General features: G+C 38.7%; 1 protein-coding gene across 1 annotated transcript; it reads left to right on the plus strand.

Moving 5' to 3' along the window:
- Window positions 1–9,481: 9,481 nt before the first annotated feature.
- Window positions 9,482–11,227, plus strand: si:ch73-389b16.1. Its single transcript, XM_039811702.1, has 2 exons — window positions 9,482–9,850; window positions 9,958–11,227. The coding sequence occupies exons 1-2, from the start codon at window positions 9,670–9,672 to the stop codon at window positions 10,173–10,175; spliced, it is 399 nt and encodes a 132-aa protein (XP_039667636.1). The 5' UTR covers window positions 9,482–9,669; the 3' UTR covers window positions 10,176–11,227.
- The last annotated feature ends 5,483 nt before the right edge of the window (window positions 11,228–16,710 follow it).

Raw genomic sequence — 16,710 nt, forward strand, 5'->3', positions numbered from 1 at the left:
GGCTGACCCTTTAATGTCCCACTCTCCTTCATCTAATGTGATACATGCACACACACACACACACACACATACATACACACACACGCGCATACACACACACACACACACACACACACACACACACACACACACACACACACACACACACACACACACACACACACACAGACAGAGAGAGAGAGAGAGAGCCTGAAGACTTAGGAGCACAACACAACACAGCATGATACACTGCAGCAGCCACATGGCAGGCTTGGGAACACAGAGTTGCTGGATCAGGGTGAAATGTGATCAACAATGCTATACAGTATGCACTTTTTGGTCACATGCATACAGGGATCTCTGGAACACAATCCCTCCCTAAAGAGGAGTGTATCAAATGTCTAACACAGCTAGTTATGAGTCACTCCTCTAACTGGATTACCCCAAAGGAAATAACTGTTCTTCTTTTCTGTTTTAAAATGAGATTGTTTACTTTGAAATAAGTAAAAATGTCCCTGTGGTAAAGCAATATGTTATCAATGTCATTGATAATATATGTTTCATTGTTTTGAAATTTAATTGAGTCACATAGGGTGTTCAGTTGGAGTGTGTGAAGAAAGTGAGAGCAATAGCAGAGATGTAAATGCTAGAGGACAAACTTTAATAAAGGTGTTGCCAAAAAAAGTACTTACTATTATTATTGGATCAAAATCTATAATCTGATTGATTGATATACATATGATTTCAGTGTTGCAGCTGGTAAATGCAAATTTTAATTGCTTTATATATAGCGCAATTTAAAATGAAAATAACATGATATCTTATTTGTTGATAATATTTTGTATTAATAATTTTAATCTGTAAAGTAACTAGTAATTCAATTTATCAAATGAATGTAGTGGAGTTCAAACTAAAATATTTCCCTTTGAAATGTATTGTAATAGAAGTACATAGTAACATAAATATGAAATTACTCAAGCAATCAGAATCAGAAAAGGATTTATTGCCAAGTAAGTTATACTTACAAGGAATTTGGCTGGGTGGTTGGTGCATACATAAACATATTAAACATGAATATGAAATGAACAATAAATACAGAAACAAATAGCTGTTTAACATAAGAAAAAAAGGCTGAATTGTTTATTGCAGAATGTGCAAAAATATATAGTATGTATGTGCAATGGGCAGGTGTATAGTCCAGGATGTAGGTTAATGCAAAGTGTAGTGGCTAAGGGTGGGTGGGGTTAAGAATCAATGTCTGTAAAATAATGTAAAGCACCTCAAACTGTACTACAGTATAGTACTTCATTAAATGTACTTAGGTTCTTTACACCACTGGATGCTGACTGTATTGTATCATCCCCAGATTTGTAAGGTCTGTGTTTAAGTTCAGTTAGTTAAAAAAAACTTTTTGTTTTTTTTGTTTCTGCATGTGGCCAGCCTGGAGGAAGGAGCTGGAGACCAAGGCAGTGCTAGTCACACTCCAGGAACAACAAAAGAAGCCACAGAAAGCCCAAGAGATGAGTGCCCTTCATACAGGGACATGGCAAAGTAATAATAGCACAGGAAGTTGAAAACCGAGCGTGGCCTTCAACATGAACCACTTATTAAACTAGAATGTAATTTATCACAAATCAGCCCATATGTATGTCTAATCACTGCAATTAGTACTGATTGGCTCTGCTTGACACCACAGTGAACTGTATTTGTGTACAACAGAGGGGAAGCTGGAGAAAGAGAAAACAGTAGATGGCCACCAGCAACACAGTTTTCATCAGTCAAGTGTGCAGCATTCACGGGATGGCTCTCTGTTGTGCAGTACATCTTGACACCATAAGTGCAGTGTGCAGCAAGATTGCCAGTGACAATCCCTTTGCTGCACCTCCCTCCCACTGCAGCACACGCCCATCACCAAAACACCAAACAGGCTCAGGCCAGATAATACCCACTGTGCCTCAGGAAAATGCCACACGTGTTCTACTTGTATTGTGTCTCTTTGTATTGTTGTCATTTCAATATTTGTGCATTGTTTGTTGTATGTGTTATCATGTGTTTATCATGCACTCCTGACAGATACATTTTCCCATCTGGGATAATAAAGTGACTGACTTAAATATGCAATGAGAATACAGCCTTACAAGTTACTTTTAGTTAAGGGAAGAACATTAAAGGCGCAATATGTGAGGTAACTGAGTAAAAGGGTCAAACAACTGCCAAAATTCAAAACACAGGTTATTCCCTAAACTGTGACTGACATATAGATTGACAGGACTAACAACGGAAACGATTTTATTATTTTTGTATGAGATTGTTTGTTCACATTAATCGTGTTTGTAAACATCAGAGTCAAACAGCAATTTATTGGATCCCTGGCTACATTCTCACTATTTGTTTTCATATGCCAGTGATCATAATTGCTCTTTTGCTTGGTTAATCAAGCACTACATCGGTGGTTCCCAACCTTTTTGGTCTGAGGTATCCCCCACAACCCTGTCAGATGAACTCACATACCATTTCATCAATTCACAATGTATGTAACACTATTCATGATATAAAAGTGGATATTGTTAATTATGTCACACAAAACAATAAAGTTGATCAATTGAACTATTAAGGTCAATATTAACATTGGTTTGGTCAGGTCAGCAATTGTACTACTACTCTTCTAGGCTGCTACTACATGGTGTGAGGCTGAGTGCTTCAACCATTTATCCATTAATCTTACTATAAGCCATTACTTTAAGCTAAACTATTTCAACTGTTAGGTAACCATTTAAACGTTTAGCTTTTCACTTTAGCTAATCATTAGAACGGTTTGGTCATTACTTGTAACTAGTTATTTCTACCATTTATTCATTACTTTTGGCTAACTAGTTTTCACACACTTTTACATAATTGCAACATGTAGAGGTGGTTTCCCAGACACTGATTAAGACTAATCATAGACTAAATTGGAGATTTAAGCTGGACTAACTGAAATTGAATTTCTCAGACATGGTTTAAAATAGTCTCAGACTTTCTGATTTCCAGAAGTCTGATTAGAACTAGTCTAGATTTAAGTAAAGGCTTAAACTAAACCTGGCCAGAGGCAGGTTTAACTTCAGATTAATTGATGTTGGCCTCCAGATTGACCTTAGCAATAGAGGAAAATGGATTACCTGGACTATTTTAATGATGATGAAAGAGCTCCATTTAGACCAGACAGAAGGCTGGTTATGGACAGGAGCAACCCACTGAATGATTTTGATGAAATCAACTTTCGTGACCGTTTTCACATGTACAAAGCAACTGCAACAGACATAATTAGTCTGCTTGAGACAAGGCTTTCATCTGATTCTTTTAGGGGAATGCCTATCCCTCCTTCGCTACAAGTTACTGATCACCTTAAGGTTTTTGTCATGTGGAACCTTCCATCGTGAAACAGGCGATTTGTGTGGCGTAAGTGAACCAACTGTGTGCAAAATAGTCCACAATGTGTGCAAAGCTATATGTGAACTGAAGGACGACTACATCAAGTTTCCTGATGCTGCTGGCCAAGCCAACTACAAGGTGAAGTTCTTTGAATATGGAAAGTTCCCTGGAGTCATTGGCTGTATTGATGGATGTCATATTCCAATAAAGTGTCCCTCTACTGCAGATTCTGAGGAGTACAGAAATCGTAAAAACTGGTTCTCAATAAATGTACAAAGTGTGTGCACTCCCACTATGCAGTTCTCCAACATTGCTGCACGTTGGAAAGGTGCAACTCATGACTCAAGAATTTTCCAGAACTCCTGTCTGTACGCTCAGTTTGAAGGTGGTCAACATAGTGGAATCATACTTGGTGACAGTGGGTATGCACAGACCAACTTCTTGTTCATGCAGTCACACCTGAGCAGCAGCGGTACAACCAAGCTCATATCCGTACCAGAGGTACAGTGGAGCGCATGTTTGGTGTATGGAAGAGTCGTTTCCAGTGTCTCAGAAACACATTGCGCTTTGAACCAAGAAGATGCTGTATTGTCATAATTGCAACAGCAGTGCTTCACAATGACCTCAAACAGCATGGCTGCCCAGATCCTCAAATGGAACATAGGGATGAACCAGATCTTCCCATGGTTGAGCCAGACAATGACAGGTATGGACTGGCATGCAGAGATGCTTTTGCTTTGCGGCACTTCTCACAATAAAGTTACCTCAGATGATTGAAGACAACAATTGCCACAGATTGATGAACAAAAGTTTTATTTCACAAATTGAGATATCGGGACCCTGAACTGGTGCTGGTTTCAGTAGAACATTGGTACTGCTGCTGCTTCATGTTTCTCTCTTCCTCCTTCATGGCTAACTCAACATGAAGTATTTTCATCTTCATTTCATGTTCATCTTTTAAATACTTTAATTTTGCTCATGGAATTCCATGGCCAGTTTCTCATGCATGGTCAGCCTCTTGGTCCTTCTCATCTGGCCAGAATTAGTGACACCATCTTCCCTCCAGGCTGCTGCAGCTGTAGTGGGCTGACTTTCATCCTGTCTCAGGACCTCCAAGCTCTGGTGATCATCTGAAAAGTATTATATTGCAGCATTAGTGAACAATATGTATTCAAAAGTTCAGTTCATGAAATATTTCTGGTTATAGGACTGCAAGAAACGACTGACAACAATACATATTCCCTGCAGTTTAAGGATGGCACATATTGAATTAATGTGGCCTACCAAATGAGGATTGGAACAGGGCCCCATCTGAACTGTCCACATGATCATCATCAGCGATACCTTCCGGGGGCTGCTGGCTATCAATGATCGAAGTCAACAAGTCTCCTAGGTCATCGGTCTCCGGTCTTTCTGGGGGTCCACCACCAGTCTTGAAATGCTCCCTACGTGCAACAGCATTTGTCTTCTTTAAGTTTATTTTTATGTTTTTCCACAGGATCTTAGAAAGATGAGACAATATAAAAAATTTAAATTCTGTATGATGCTGTTTGTAATATAGTTGGATCAAAATGAAGCAACATTTCAAAGTGACTGACATGTAAAAGTAGACCAACAATAATACAGTAGCTTACCTGAAGTTGTTGAAGTGTCCTGTTGCTTACTTTTTCATTCGAGTTAAATTCATTGCAAATTGAAGTCCAAGCAGTCTTTTTCTTGTTTTCTGTTGCTGAATCATGCTGTTTGTTCTCAATAATTGGGTGGTTTAACACAATTTGCTTCAAAAGGGTCCTTTCAAAGTCACTGAAATTCTTTGAACGTTGTCTTTTACCTTTGTCCATTGTTTGGTTGGGTGATTTACTCCAGTTCCACACAATGTTAATGTTTCTTAAGGGTCCAGCCCTGGTTTTTGAAGCAACCTCAGGTCTGCACCAAGTGCACAACATTACTCTAATCGAGCTTCACAGAGAGTAGCTAGTTAGTCTTTATTAACCTTAGTCTGCAACTCCTTAGTCGGGTACTACTTAATCTCAAATAAAGCAATGTCTCGAAAAGCCATTTTTTAAATCCGTATTAATTTAAGTAGAATTAGTCCTCAGTTATTTTAAACTCTGTCTGGGAAACAGCCCCGTAGTGTTTAGGTGTTACAGTTACAGATATATTCTTCAGATCAAATTCTAATTTCTATTTTTCCAAACTAGGGCATACTTTACAATCTTTCCACATACCCCCTGGCAACTGTGGAAGTCCCCCATGGGATACAAATATCCCTGTTTGGGAATCCTGCTCTACATGACCATGCCACTATTTTGTTGATCAGTGGGATGTGAAAAAAATACAAGAAGCTGATTTTAATACGACAAACTTATGCAGCAGTGTATATTTAACCAGAGACAAGAAATAATATGCTTTACCAAACATTTTGCAAACATGAGGAACTGTATCACATATCACATGTGTTATTTGTGGATTAGTCTATATCCACGACGTTCCACTTGCTCCGTTGCTGGATGTCATCCTTTTCAGGTGGATGTTTGTTACCTTCCACTTTTTTTTGTGTTGGAATTTTAAACTCCGGTGGATTTATGAGGACTATGGTTAACTGCTCCTTAGATCTCTGCAGGGTAAATCCAAACAGCTAGCTATACTATCTGTCCAATCTGAGTTTTCTGTTGCACGACTAAAACAACTTTTGAACTGTTTTGGTATGTTCCATCAAAACAAGTTCCTTCCCGAGGCTATTTTGCAGCAGCACCTGGGCTCCGTCCGGCGCTTAGCATCCCCCATGCCGATTGTGGTTTAAAGACATGCCAATTAACCAGAGCATGTTTTCCTTCCATCCCGGAATGCTGTGTGGACTAGCCAGACCCTCCTTCACAGCGCTGTGGAGGAAGGTCTGGCAATGCGAGACTATTTGTGGATATACAGAAAGTTTTGTGAGCATGATGAGAAGTCTCGCATTGCCAGACTTTCCTCCACAGCGCTGCAGAGGAGGGTCTAGCCAGTCCACACTCCGAGCATTCAGGGATGGGAGAAAAACGTACTCTGGTTTATTGTAGGGCTCAACGCTAACTTTTATCCCAAGGAGCACATGGCTCCTAAGTAGAAAAATTTAGGAGCGCATAAAGGATCTTAGTTGTGCAATGAAAATGTATCAAAATGTATCAAATAATGTGTTCTTTCATAAAAGGAATACGAGGAGACATTTACAAGCAAAGGGATTTAATTTATTTGAATAGAACAAGTAGCCTAAACTAGGTTTTTGATTATTTCTGCTTCAAACTGTATTTATTTAATATTTATGTAATCATTTATACTTTAAACTGCATATGGTTCAAGGTTCATTTATTGTCATTGTAGCCTACAACAGTCAGCTAATAGAGTGACTTACATAAGGTAACTGCTATAACTGTTGGTGCACAGTGATACATTTTTTACAACACGTGTTATAAATACAAAACGTCATGAAGTGTAATGTTTTCTATTTTAATAATAAATGTTCTACTGATCAAATATACGGTAGTGGTGTAACAGACCACTACCACAGTTACATAATACACACAATACATGTTAAAAGTGCTCATATTATGCTCATTTTCAGGTTCATAATTGTATTTAGAGGTTATATCAGAATAGGTTTACATGGTTTAATTTTCAAAAAACACCATATTTTTGTTGTAATGCACATTGCTGCAGCTCCTCTTTTCACCCTGTGTGTTGAGCTCTCTGTTTAAGCTACAGAGTGAGGTATCACACTTCTGTTCCATCTTTGTTGGGAGTCCCACATGCACAGTACCTAGGTAAGGACTCAGAAGCAGCGTATGAGGGCATGCCATGCTAGCAGCTAGGCGAGCATTATAACATATGTTACAAAGTGACGCATGTTCGTCACGGACGTAAAGGCTGGACTACAATAGAGCTGTTTGGAGCAGTTTGTGAACAGTGTTTTCTGTTGGAGATGGTAAGTTCCTTTGGGGTGGACTTTGGGCTTTTTCACTTTGTAAACCTATAACGTGCACAAAAAAGATATATAACCTAATAAAGGAAAGGGAAAAAGCCAAAAAGCATAATATGAGCACTTTAAATACAGTTTTACTGTCGCTGTGAAACGTGATCAGAGTAAAAACTGCGAGGTAGTGCGCAGAGCACAGAGACAAACTGTGGTGCAGGTATACTCATTGCTTCTGGTTTTAGTTGCAGCTTGAAAAATCAGCAACTACGGGGTCAGAGTTGAAATAATATGAGCTTTAAATGCAGCGCTCGGCAGCAATTCCGAGCGGTTATTGCCATTTCTTTAAACCAATCACAATCGTCTTCGGTGGTGCTAAGCGCTGGACGGAGCAACGGTGGCTCTACAAAATAGCCTCGGGAAGGAACTTGTTTTGGTGGAGCATGTGTAGCCTACATTCAAAAGTTGTTTTAGTCGTGCAACAGAAAACTCAGATTGGACAGATAGTCTAGCTATCTGTCTGGATTTAACCTGCAGAGATCTGAGGAGCAGGTAACTATAGTGCAACAGTGAGCAATTTTAAGAGACTATTTAAAATTAATATATTGAATGGATACGAAAAGGTCTCGAGGTGATAGTATTGTATACTGACTGTATGGTTCCTGGACCTATATACTAAGTCTAGTATGGATGTGTTATTATTTGATTTACTATAGATAGACGTAGAGGAAGAAGATAGATGGAAAAGAAGTGTAAATGTGTGTGTATGTATGTATGTATGCATCTGTGTCGGTGTATGCATGGGTATATGTGAGCTGTAGGTAGGTAGATATATATGGTGTACGTGTATGTAAAGAAGAATTGTGGTGAATTGTTTTGTATTTAATTAAAGGATAAAAATAGAGAAAGGGCTACCCCTCCTATACTAGAAAAGTTTGTTTATGAACTTCTTCCTACTCTTTTTTGAACATGGGAATTTCTTATTTGAATTACTTATAATAATTTTGGTAGATTTTGCTGAGAAGTAAATTTTATATATGTATGTATGTATGTATATATATATTTTTTTGTTTTTTTTTGTTTTTTTACATGTTCAAAATAAACTACTACTACTACTACTACTACTATAGTCCTCATAGATCGGCGGGAGAAGGACATCCGGCGGAATTTCCGGCGGCACCGGAGCAATCCCGGAAGTGGAACGTCGTGGATGTAGACTACATGACGAGTAATGAGAGTGGCTGGGAAGATGTATCACCACCCAACTTATGACTACAAAGCATTCAGAGATGCTTGGACACCTCTTTGCAAATATGGCCAACCAGGAAGCCCCCAGGTGTGTTGAGCTCTATTTTTGAATCAATACAACAGAGCAACATTGACCTGCTGTACAGGAATGGCACAAAACTCTGAATCTTGGCTCAAATGAGGCACAACAGAGTCTCCATTGATACCCTGTGCTGTGCCTGTACTCCTCCTCAAGGCATGGCTTTGCATAATGTGTCCACAGAACCGAGTGGAATAGTTCTCCATTTACTTTTAAAGTAGGTCACTGACATACATACTGACTAACAGAGTTGTTAAGACACTGCTCTGTAGCAGCTGTTGCTATGTTTCTTGGTATGTGATCAATAAAAGAGAAGGCATGGCTATTCAGTGTGTTTGTGTCCATCTAATTTGAAATATGTTCAAGGTTTCTTTGTTTCTATGTTGCATTTGATATTCTTCATTTTTGATTTCATATCACAGACCTGCCCTGTGTTGGCTAGAAAATATTTTTGTTTAAGATGCTAAAAGTATCTAGTACTATTGTAAATAGCCCATAGACGTAACTGCTATGGTTTCATATTGTTCGGCTCATGCGTGAGTTGTTTTAAACCTCAGGTGTGAACAAAGACTTTTAAATCCTCAAAAGGGACATACTTGCTAAAATCTGCTCTTCATAGAACTTTGTCACTAGTGAGCAAGGGTACAAATGATCCTTTTTGCTGGAGGGCTGTGTGAAGCCAGTCTTATGACTTGCCAATTGTAATGATGCGTACTGAGAATGCGCTGTTTTAGATGACTTCCAGACATGTGCTGAGGTTACAAAAATGTATAAAGGGCCAAATATCTACAGCAGTACAGCTCATTTGCAAATAAACCAGTGTTTCATGAGCTACAGCAGCAGGAAGATACCTTAAGTCTACTGTTTGCTTCAGAGTGGAACATTATTGGATGTTAACTTCAGGCTCAGAGGAAGCATCCTTGTGTCATATGCTCACTGAGGTTGTTGGCTGTTGTGTAGCAGGTCACTAAGAGTTGTGCTGTTTAGATTTGTATCACTCAACATGAGTAAGTTTCACAGTGAGCTGACTCAGAGGGAGCAGGACTTGCTGAAGATCCGTCGCGACAGCGACACTAAGGCTGCCGAACTTGTCAAGATGGAGAAGATGCTGGAGCAGACCAAGAACCTGTTTGACAAGAAGACAGAGTCTGGTTCAGATAGCATGGGCTACCAGGAGAACATGGGTCTGTATCGCAAACAAAACATTCTAACTTCACATTTTAAAATTCCTAAAATCTCATGCTGGTGGTTGTGTTGAGTGACAGTGTCTGTTCTGGTTTGCTTGTTACAGTGGAAGACCTGGAAGAAAAAGTGCGCTCCAGCAGACGACAAAGGAGAAACTCCCTCCATCACACACAGATGCTGGAGAGCCAGATGAAAACAGTGAAGGGCGAGCTGGTGGGCACACTGGACCATCTTCAGGAGCTGAGGAACGTCTTGCGTCGTTCACAGCAGAAAGCAGAAGAGCGCAAAGCTGCGATGGAGAAGCTGGCAGCAGGGCTCAGGTAAAGCTTTAATACACCAACTGAATGTCTGACCTGCGGCCCTTGATCCTGCCAACCAAACTGTGCCGAGTTTACAGAAAAGAAGACCGCACCCATATGCTGGTAAAAAAAAGAAAGAGACTTCAGCCGCTGCATTGGTCTTCCCTCTGTTCTCCTCCATTGCTGCAGTAAGCCATTGTATTGCATCCAAAGACTAAATTGAAAAGACTTTATCCGTGGTATTTCACAACCTGCCTTTAACAAACGTCTAAAGTAGCTTTTTCTTCCTTTTATTGCCCATTTTTGTCCCACTCTCATTATTCTCATATTTTGAAGGCTTTGTGTTGGCATGCTTTGAATTTTAGGTTGTTGTCCAGAACTTGGGCTTCTCTGTGTCTTCTAGAAATAATTTTAATCCTGCTGCTTATCCCATCAGTGAACCATCCGTTTTAAAACTACTCTGAAATATACATACAGTACAGTATTATACATACAGTACAGTATTCCATATTTCTGTGATGTTCTTTTACTTTTTGCAGATTGCACTTAATGAGATTGCTCATCTCAGAGGCAATAATAAGTAGTATTCAGCTCCTAAAAATATATCCTGAGCAGCCCTCATAAATGCTTTTTTTTCTGGTTTGCTGTCTGCTTATCCATTTATGAAAAGAAAATATCTCTATGATTGATGGGATTCTTATGTGCAGCCCTGGAGATCACCTCAATGTTATTGCTTCATGAACCCGATTTTATTGAATTTATTCCTGCCCATAATATCATGTATATGGTGTTTTCTAATGTAAATCTGTAAATTCATAATCTTAATCATTGTGATGTTATTACATTCTTAGACACTGATCAATCTCATGATGTATGCATTGTTTCTTGGACAATCTATATTTGTATACACAGCTACAATATAACAACAGAAAATATTTGTGATAAACACCACAGAGATAATTTTTGCTTTAATATCTTTGTAGGACTGGCATATACAAATGTATCTTTTAAATGAACTGTTTGATAATGTATTGTCAGAAGTGCAAAAATAAATCATCCTGAGATTTAAACATTAAATGTTGTATTACAGACAGATCTGAAGAGTTTTAAACAGAGAAAAACACAGTGGCCTAGTTTTTTCCCCCTCTGGTGACAGAGAGAAGTGTGTTTCAGTGTTCTGACTCCCTCTGGGATAAATAGCCTGTTGTCTGTTTGCTGTGGTGAATCATCTGAAAGCTGTAGTCTTCCCTTTGGCTTGGTGTGATTACACCTAATTTAGCACAGCTTGGTTCACACTGTGTCACATGCTGTGAGGCTGTAGGAGAATTTCATTCGCTGACCCTGACATAGACATTTAACTGTAATTATAAAACCACTGTTACGTTCCAAAACACAAAAATATTCTTTTTTTGATAAGCAAAATCATGTAGGATTGCTCATTATTTACAGCTGCATCCACATATATATATTTCATGCTTCTTCTCCTAGCGATGATCGTTATATTATGAATATTATATAAGCGTGGACTGAAGCTGATTTGGGATCATATAGGCAAGAAACAAGATAATGAGGAAACGCAACAAATGCAGTCATCATCACATAATGTCCCTGACTAATTTGTAGACATCTTTATTGCTAGTTTAATCTTAACAGAACAAGTTCATTATTTGGTTTAGCTCTTTACCAAATAGTGAAGAGGTAGTTTTTGTGACACACCACAAGAAGATCACAACAAATGACCCTGCAGGGGGCACTGGAGACCTCAGAGCAGTACTCTCCTCCTTCATAACACCACATATTAGGCATCAATTGATTTTATTTTCAGGTATGTATTATTTAGAACTGTTTAGGTAAGCTTTTGTCTATTGATATTATTTAACAATTATTGAATGGCTCTAGGGAGAAAGTAATATTAAACTTGATATCTATGGCACAACACATTTGCCTCAGGAGTAGCAGTTTGTTCATTCATCACAGGGTTCACATATCCAGGTCCTTAAGCAAGACACTGAACTCAATTCGCCCCTAATGAGCATTGCATGCAACTCTGACACATACTATATATATATATATATAGATATAGATATATATTTATTTATACAGGCAATTTCATTGAGACACAGGGTCTCATTCTCAAGAGAGACCTGTTTATATACAAACATAAATATATACCACATACATACACATACATTGTGTAACTTTAAATGATATATATGCCATACTAAATGATTCATATTTATATATAATTTATAATATATATATATATATTTTTTTTTTTTTACATTTTCTTGACACAGTCTAACCTATAAAGCAACTGTACCCAAACTTTTTTTGGTTACACTTTACTTGAAGGTATCTACATAAGAGTGACATGACACTGTCATGAACGTGTCATAAACATTATAAAAAAGTCATAAACATTTATGACATAACCCTTCCATCATTAAGTGTCATTCGGTTAGGGTTAGAGTTAGAGTTAGGGTTAGGGTTTATGTGTCATGACAGTGTCATGTGTTCATGACACTGTCATGTCACTCTTATGGAGATAACTTCAAGTAAAGTGTTACCCTTTTTTTTATTGAATCAGTGTTTGTTCACAACCCTTCTCACAAGTTGTCTCTAAAACGTTATTATAAATCCCAATGCTTTTCTTCGCAAGACGGGCCCTGCGTAGCAATGAAGCGCTGGGATTGGCGAGGCTTCCATGCTTGCGTGCTCCGGTCCTATCCCTTGATCCCTGTGCTATCCTAACTCTAACCACTTGAGGTCAATGCCTAACCTCAACTATCTGCCCATTCAGCTGCTAAGCAGCGCAGGTCTTACCAACAAAAGTAGTGGGATTCACAATAACAAGTCTCTAAAAAAAGAGTTTCAATTCAGAGTTTGGGAGACCTGATAGCAAAAGCCTGATCCACTTACAAAAGGAGACCTTTGGACAGCAAGTAACAACTGATTTTAAGATCATATGTTCCTGGGAGATGGCACAGGGGCGGGGCTAGAAGGGAGGAAAAGCCATGTGAGTGAATAACAGAACCGAGAGAATTATGAGTTTATCAAGGAACCACTACCTAGCCATGGCATTTACTACATGTATTGTATGTTAGTGTTTCCAGTAGTTTGCTTAGCTTTGTGAAGGCGTCACTGATATATAGCCCATTCCTGAAAACACCTTTCATTTGGCTTTCTGTCATTATTCACATAATTAGGCAAGCTTTGGGTATCATTTGCCCTCACCCATTATGTATTTATATGCAGATGTAGAGAGGTTGCTTTAGAGCACACTTAAAGTAATAGTTTGACATTTTGGGAAATATTCCTGTTTGCTTTCTTGCAGATGAGATATATATATATATATATATATATATATATATATATATAATATAATAATAATAATAATAATAATAATAATAATAATAATAACAACAACAACAATAATAATAATAATAATAATAATACCACTCTTATATCTGTATGGTACTGTATGAAGCTACATCCAGGAGACATTAGCTTAGCTTAGCATACAGACTGGAAACAGCTGTCCAAACTAAGGTAAAAACATTTTGCAGTGTTATGTGCTGGACTGTTGGTGTCTTGTCGTCACCTTGAGGTTGCCAGACAACCAGCTGAGGCTGCAGGAAGCATCTGCACATAACTCCAGAGTCCACGCAAAACCTCAATATGTAGTTTTTACATCCGTTTTTGTAGGAATTAAACAAAGAAAATATAACAAACAAAATGGATAACTATTCCTTTATTTCTTTCAGATCTAGACAAGATGAAGAATTACAATATATTTACACTAGGAGGAGGATGGAGAGAAAACAGGTTAGTCCACCTGTTAACACGAAAAGCCTTTTGAAGGGTTGCCTCTATGTATTGTGGCACCACATTAGCCACTCAGAGACATCCTACTCACACCACTTTTCAGCTGCCATATTATTCTGTTGTGTTGTGTGTTTGGATGTGTTGCATAATTAATTGAGATTACAACTGCAGTAGATATTTGTTTGTGTGAGCTGGTGCAGAGTTTACTTAATTTTATGTACAGAAAGCTATGACAGATGTCCTTGTTGTGACAGTTTTGCAACATTCACTGAAATAACAAAGCTCATGCATCAAAACAATGTTTTGTTCAGTCTCTGCGACATCTGCTGCTTTCTCAATACAATGGAGGTGAATGGAATTTCATTTGTGGTGCTCACAGCACTATTTATATTTACAAAGACCAACAGCTATGTCTTTCCAGAATATCCCTGTGACTCTGAATAATCCTCAGACCACATTGTCAACAGTTTTTATGAGCATTTCTGCGGTATTTCTACTGAAAGCTATACACATACACAGTGAAGTCTCTCCAGAGTACCAGGGTTGTTATGTTTGTAAACAGATGATGGTGTTCAAATTTTATTATTATTATTATTATTATTGTTATTTTCTGATAGTTCAGCCACCAACAACCTCAATTGTATTGGGGTGGAGGTAGAAATCTCCCAAACTATCTACATTGCAAGATGCCATTACAAATAAATAAAAGTTCTAAACATAATTAGAAATCTTGCTTAAACACACTTAAACTATTAATACATTAATGTATCATTGATGTGAACAGGTGCCACATGCACAAAGAGTTTACTTCCCCCAAAGAAAAGACAAAAATGGGGGTAGGGAAAATCATGGCTGCATAGAGATAACATGAAATTAGAAAAGTTGATCTACAGGATTTGAAAGCAATACAGGATGCCTGAGAGCCTTACATCATTCTATTCTACTCTATTTTTTATATTTTTAATTGTCACCTCACACCTGAATATGTGTTTTCCTTTACACAAATAAAGACATTTTCACCAGAAATTAGTGCATAGAAATTCACCAGAATGCAGATAATTAAGTGTTTGACACTAAAACAAATTGGGGGAGGACCCTACTTAATATATGTTGAAACACAACCAAATCCCTTGATGTAACATTATTTTTCATAAATAATCATAAGAGAGCATCTGCCCCCAAAATGTCTGTGCACAGCGCTGTTGGGGAATGTCACATTATTGACCAACATCTGTTGACACTTGTACGTCTTACTGACGTGTCATACAGATAGTAGTCTATATCCATGACGTTCCACTTCCGGGATTGGTCCGTTGCCGCCGGAAATTCTGCACTCTTTTTGGCCAGATGTCTGTTACCTTCCGCTTTCTTTGTGTTGAGGACTCGATTTAACTGCTCCTTAGATTTCTGCAGGGTAAACCAAGACAGCTACCTAGACTATCTGTCCAATCTTAGTTTTTTGTTGCATGACTAAAACAACCTTTGAACGCTTGTACACATGTTCCACCAAAACAAGTTCCTTCCCGAGGCTATTTTGCAGCGGCACCAGGGCTTTGTCCAGAACTTAGCGCCCCCCAAGATGATTGTGATTGGTTTAAAGGGGTGATAGAATGATTATATAGGGTATTTCACACTGTTCCTTATGGTCTCCTAATGGGGTATGTAACACTGGTTGGGCTGAAAATGGCCTGGTTGATATTTTATTGGCCCTTATGCATCCCTGTGTTTTGGCCCCATTTGTTAAAAGAGCTTTTCTTCCAAATATGGTATGCTTATGAATATTTAGATGAGCTGCGTGCTGATTGGTTGAGCAAATCCCCATACACACACATTAGAGACGTGTGCTGATTGGTTGAGCGAATCCCCATACACACACATTAGAGAAGCGACAGAATCTCATATTCCAGACACTGCAATGTTTCATTACCAAATTCACTTCTGAGACTTTTTTATGAGAGAAATCAACTATATAAAGCTCTAATATGGGCCGTTTTACGAAAATTGATGGCTAATTGCAAATTTGGTAAGACGTGTCGGACTTTAGGAGCTCCACACAGTCTGACGAGAAAGCGGCAGCCTGCTGGGCTCCATACCCAGGGCAAAGTCATCCTTTGTGGATTACTGCACTACCGGGGCTCCGCGGCCGGCTGCCGGCACAACTATAGTATATATACAGTTTGAATTTCGTCACGCCAATTATATAACATCTACCCCAACGTCTTATAAAGCTAACCGTTGTGTCCGATTTCAAATTAAGGCATTTTTGTGAACGTCGGGGGTCTTGTTAGGAGGAGCAGCTAGCTAGCTATGTGTCCCATTCAACACTATGGGAAACGATTGCGGCTAGCTAATTACACTTTTGGCATAACTATAGTATATTTACAGTTTGAATTTTGTCACGGCATGTATATTACAGGTTCCCCAAGGTCTTACAAAGCTTAGCTAACACTTGTCTGATTTCGGATTTCAATTTAATGCATTTTTGTGAATTTCAGAGGTCTCGTTAGGAGGAGGCTAGCTAGCTCTCATTGATGGACTCCAGCTCACTGCGGGCTCTATCAATGAGACTCGCAGACAAGAGGTGTTTATTTCCCCAATCGTTTGTTTGAATAACTCAACACACATATCCATTATAAGATTAACTGGAACCTAAGAGATTGCGGGCATAACAAGCTCGCTGACTGCGCTCTCAGTCACACACCGGCCATTTAGCAGGAAGAGGGGAGGGAGAACAG

The sequence above is a fragment of the Perca fluviatilis genome, chromosome 9, assembly GCF_010015445.1.
Source record: "Perca fluviatilis chromosome 9, GENO_Pfluv_1.0, whole genome shotgun sequence".
NCBI lineage: Eukaryota > Metazoa > Chordata > Actinopteri > Perciformes > Percidae > Perca > Perca fluviatilis.

Bases quoted from the DNA above. Each gene is read 5' to 3' on its own strand.
- si:ch73-389b16.1 (XM_039811702.1), top strand. From the start codon at position 9,670: ATGAGTAAGTTTCACAGTGAGCTGACTCAGAGGGAGCAGGACTTGCTG. The intron at 9,851-9,957 runs GTCTGTATCGCA...TGCTTGTTACAG, and splicing joins GGGCTACCAGGAGAACATGG to TGGAAGACCTGGAAGAAAAA.